General features: G+C 42.3%; 1 protein-coding gene across 1 annotated transcript; it reads left to right on the top strand.

Moving 5' to 3' along the window:
• Positions 1–246: 246 nt before the first annotated feature.
• On the top strand, positions 247–1,056 carry PPP1R2C (PPP1R2C family member C). The gene has a single exon (XM_001088324.5). It carries the CDS (start codon positions 330–332, stop codon positions 945–947), a length of 618 nt encoding a protein of 205 aa, XP_001088324.1. The 5' UTR covers positions 247–329; the 3' UTR covers positions 948–1,056.
• The last annotated feature ends 2,027 nt before the right edge of the window (positions 1,057–3,083 follow it).

The following is a 3,083-nucleotide window of genomic DNA, read 5'->3' as shown; positions in this document are numbered from 1 at the left end:
CCACGAGGCGGTAACGTCAACGGTAAAGCCAGCAGCAACGGCAAAAGCGACGGTAGCTTTAACGGTAGCTGTAACGGTAGCGGTGACGTCAGCGGTAACGGCAACAGTGACGGCAACGGTAGCGGTACGGGTAGCGGTAACGGTGGCGGTAGCGGAGGCGGCGACCATCGTGACGTCATACACAGCGCCCTTTGTGACACCAGGGCCCTGGTGCTTTAACTAGGGCGTTGGGACCTGTTGCCCCGGCAGACGGCGCTGCAGTTTCAGACTGGAGGGCGGCGGACGGCTGCTCAGCGGCCCAACTCTCTCGCAGCCCTTCTCTCCGCAAGATGTCAGCCTCCACCTCCTCGCACCGGCCCATCAAGGGGATCCTGAAAAACAAAAGCTCCTCGGGTTCCTCGGTGGCGACTTCCGGTCAGCAGTCTGGAGGGAATATTCAAGATGTGAAGAGAAAGAAATCCCAGAAGTGGGACGAATCAAGCATCCTTGCGACACACCGCGCAACGTACAGAGATTACGATTTAATGAAGGCAAATGAGCCCGGCACTTCCTACATGAATTTGCAAGATGATGGGGAAGATTCAGTGCGCGATGTCGAAGGAGAAGATTCAGTGCGCGGTGTCGAAGGAAAGGAAGCCATGGCCGCCACTGATGCCTCGGACCACAGCTGTGAGGTGGAGGAGGAAGAGAGCAACGAGGCCTACATGAGAAAACTCCTCCTCCACAAACAGGAGAAAAAGCGGCAGTTCGAAATAAGAAGAAGGCTTCACTACAACGAAGAATTGAACATCAAATTAGCTAGACAATTAATGTGGAACGACCTACAAAGTGAAGACGATGAAAACGAAGAAAGGCCACAAGCCACGAATGAAGAAAAGACTGCTGCAGAAGAATCAGAGGAAGCTCCTCTAAGCGGTGGACTGCAAACCCAATCATGCGACCCTTAGAATTCTGATACCGGCTTCACCCTTGCAATTGTTTGTGAATATACGACGCTTAGAAGATATCTGCTTCACCCTTGCAATTGTTTGTGAAATACAAACCTTGTTACTGTAATACACTGCTTCTTGTTTTCTGTAGCGCATGCGTCGAGTGCTAAATTACTTAAATTGTAATGCAGAATTGAATGGTAATCTTAGAGAGTAATAGATTAAGTGGGAAATGCCTGCATGATGTTGTTGTAATTATTTATCACAAATACAGATCCTGATATTGCTTTTAATTTTATAAAACCATATTCCTTTTATAAAACTATGGGTTAATGTATATATTCTATAGCTTTTTAATATGTTAAAGACTTGAAAGAGGACTAATTTATATTCACTTCTAGTTGTACTAACTTTTGCAGAAAATGTTTTGTTAAAAATGCAGAACATAATTGGTAAAGTAGATTATCTAGGCTGATAAATACTCAGGCTGAAAAACACTTTAGGGTGATTTGCTGTTTAATTGAGAGGGAATATATTATAAGAGTTATTGTTGAATTTTCTTATAGTAACTTTACAATTTCTATTATTTTCTTTGTGTTTACAAGGAAATGACTGAAGTTTTTCTCATGAAAAATAGCCATTTTTCATGCATTATCAGGTTAAAGTTGCACCAGTGTCTGTTTTGTTTTTTGTACAGAGGGTGGGCAGATTTGGTATCAATAGTTTTTTCAAATTCTAAAGTAGTTAGTAGTCCCTTTTCATACCTACCTTAACCTCTATCCTTTGTTCCTCAGTCCTCCCAGCCCATGCATATCCAATCCCTTAACTTTATGGAATATCATAGATAGTCAAGACATTAAAAACCCTTTCTTCTCTCAGATATTCTATGTGTTGCAACAGTGTCATTTCCATTTTGAGTATTGTGGTCTCTTCAGACTTCCAACATGTGGGGTTACATAACTATTTGAACGCAAAGAAGTGGTTTCCAGATGCCTGCGGAGTGAACAGCTGCCTGCAGATGCGTTCTTCTTTCAAGTTTCTTCTGTCTGAAGGTGAAGACAGAAAGCTCAGCCCTCGTGACCTGTTCTTCCTCAGAAGAGAAGGAAAACCAGCTCACATTTGGCTAGAGTTAGGGGAGGAATGGGGTTGCAGAAGTGATAAGGGAAAATCATAGATGACTCACAAGTGGGGAGACAAGCAGATGAAAACATTGGAGGGAATAACACATGGTTCTACATGGGGGGGAGGTGTGTCTAAAGAATCATTTTCCACAAGATGATACACTATTTTTTACCTAACACAGTACCACACCTAGGTTATTAGGGAGAAATGTGGGCAAGGAGATGAGGGATGAAACCTCCAAAACAAATTTGGGGAGGAATACATCCAATAATTTTTAAAAAGAAACTTGATCAAATTAGCACTATCGTTTTATAATTGAAAAATTCAGCCCATGAGACAGGATGCAACATTCAATACATATTCAAGGGGAAGCAGAAGAGACTGAGCTCTCAGTCAGTCCACACTGGGTGGGCTTTAGCAGCCAATGCTGCATGTACAGAGGCCTTTGGAGGATTTAAGAATGCAGATTGCAAAAAGTCTGGGGAAAACTGAAAATTGTGGGTGTGTGTCTGTGTTTGTGTGTCTATGTGTGGGCACCGGGAAAAGCTGCCTTGAGCATTCTTCTCTACCAGTATAAACACAGTTCTCTAAGACAAGGTTATACATTATTAGCTCCTGAAAAAGATAAAAAATTGTTTTTATCATTGTGTAGGCAGAGCATTTTTGCATCACTGAACCTGCTTATGCATGCTGGGTATGAAATATCTTATTCTTTCACGAAGCCTTCTTTTTCTTCATCTTTTTTTTCCTGTTTTAAAGCAGACTCTTTGAAAGGTGCATATAAACCCGGTTTCCATAGCAATTGCAAGCATCAGTGATAACCCAGAGCTTCTAAGTTATAATATACAGGCTACCCTATTAATGAGTTTCAAACTGCATTTCCACGAGACAGCGGCTCAGCCACTGATAGATAAGGTCAGGCCCCATCTTCAAACTTTAAATTAAATCAGGATAGATCAAAATGCAACAGAGGGAGGAGTGTTCTTTTGGGAAAGTATGCTGTTAAAAATATGTTCTTTGTGGAGGCAAAAC

This window comes from Macaca mulatta, chromosome X (genome assembly GCF_049350105.2).
Source record: "Macaca mulatta isolate MMU2019108-1 chromosome X, T2T-MMU8v2.0, whole genome shotgun sequence".
Taxonomy (NCBI): Eukaryota; Metazoa; Chordata; class Mammalia; order Primates; family Cercopithecidae; genus Macaca; species Macaca mulatta.
This window is presented reverse-complemented; position numbering and strand designations above follow the sequence as displayed.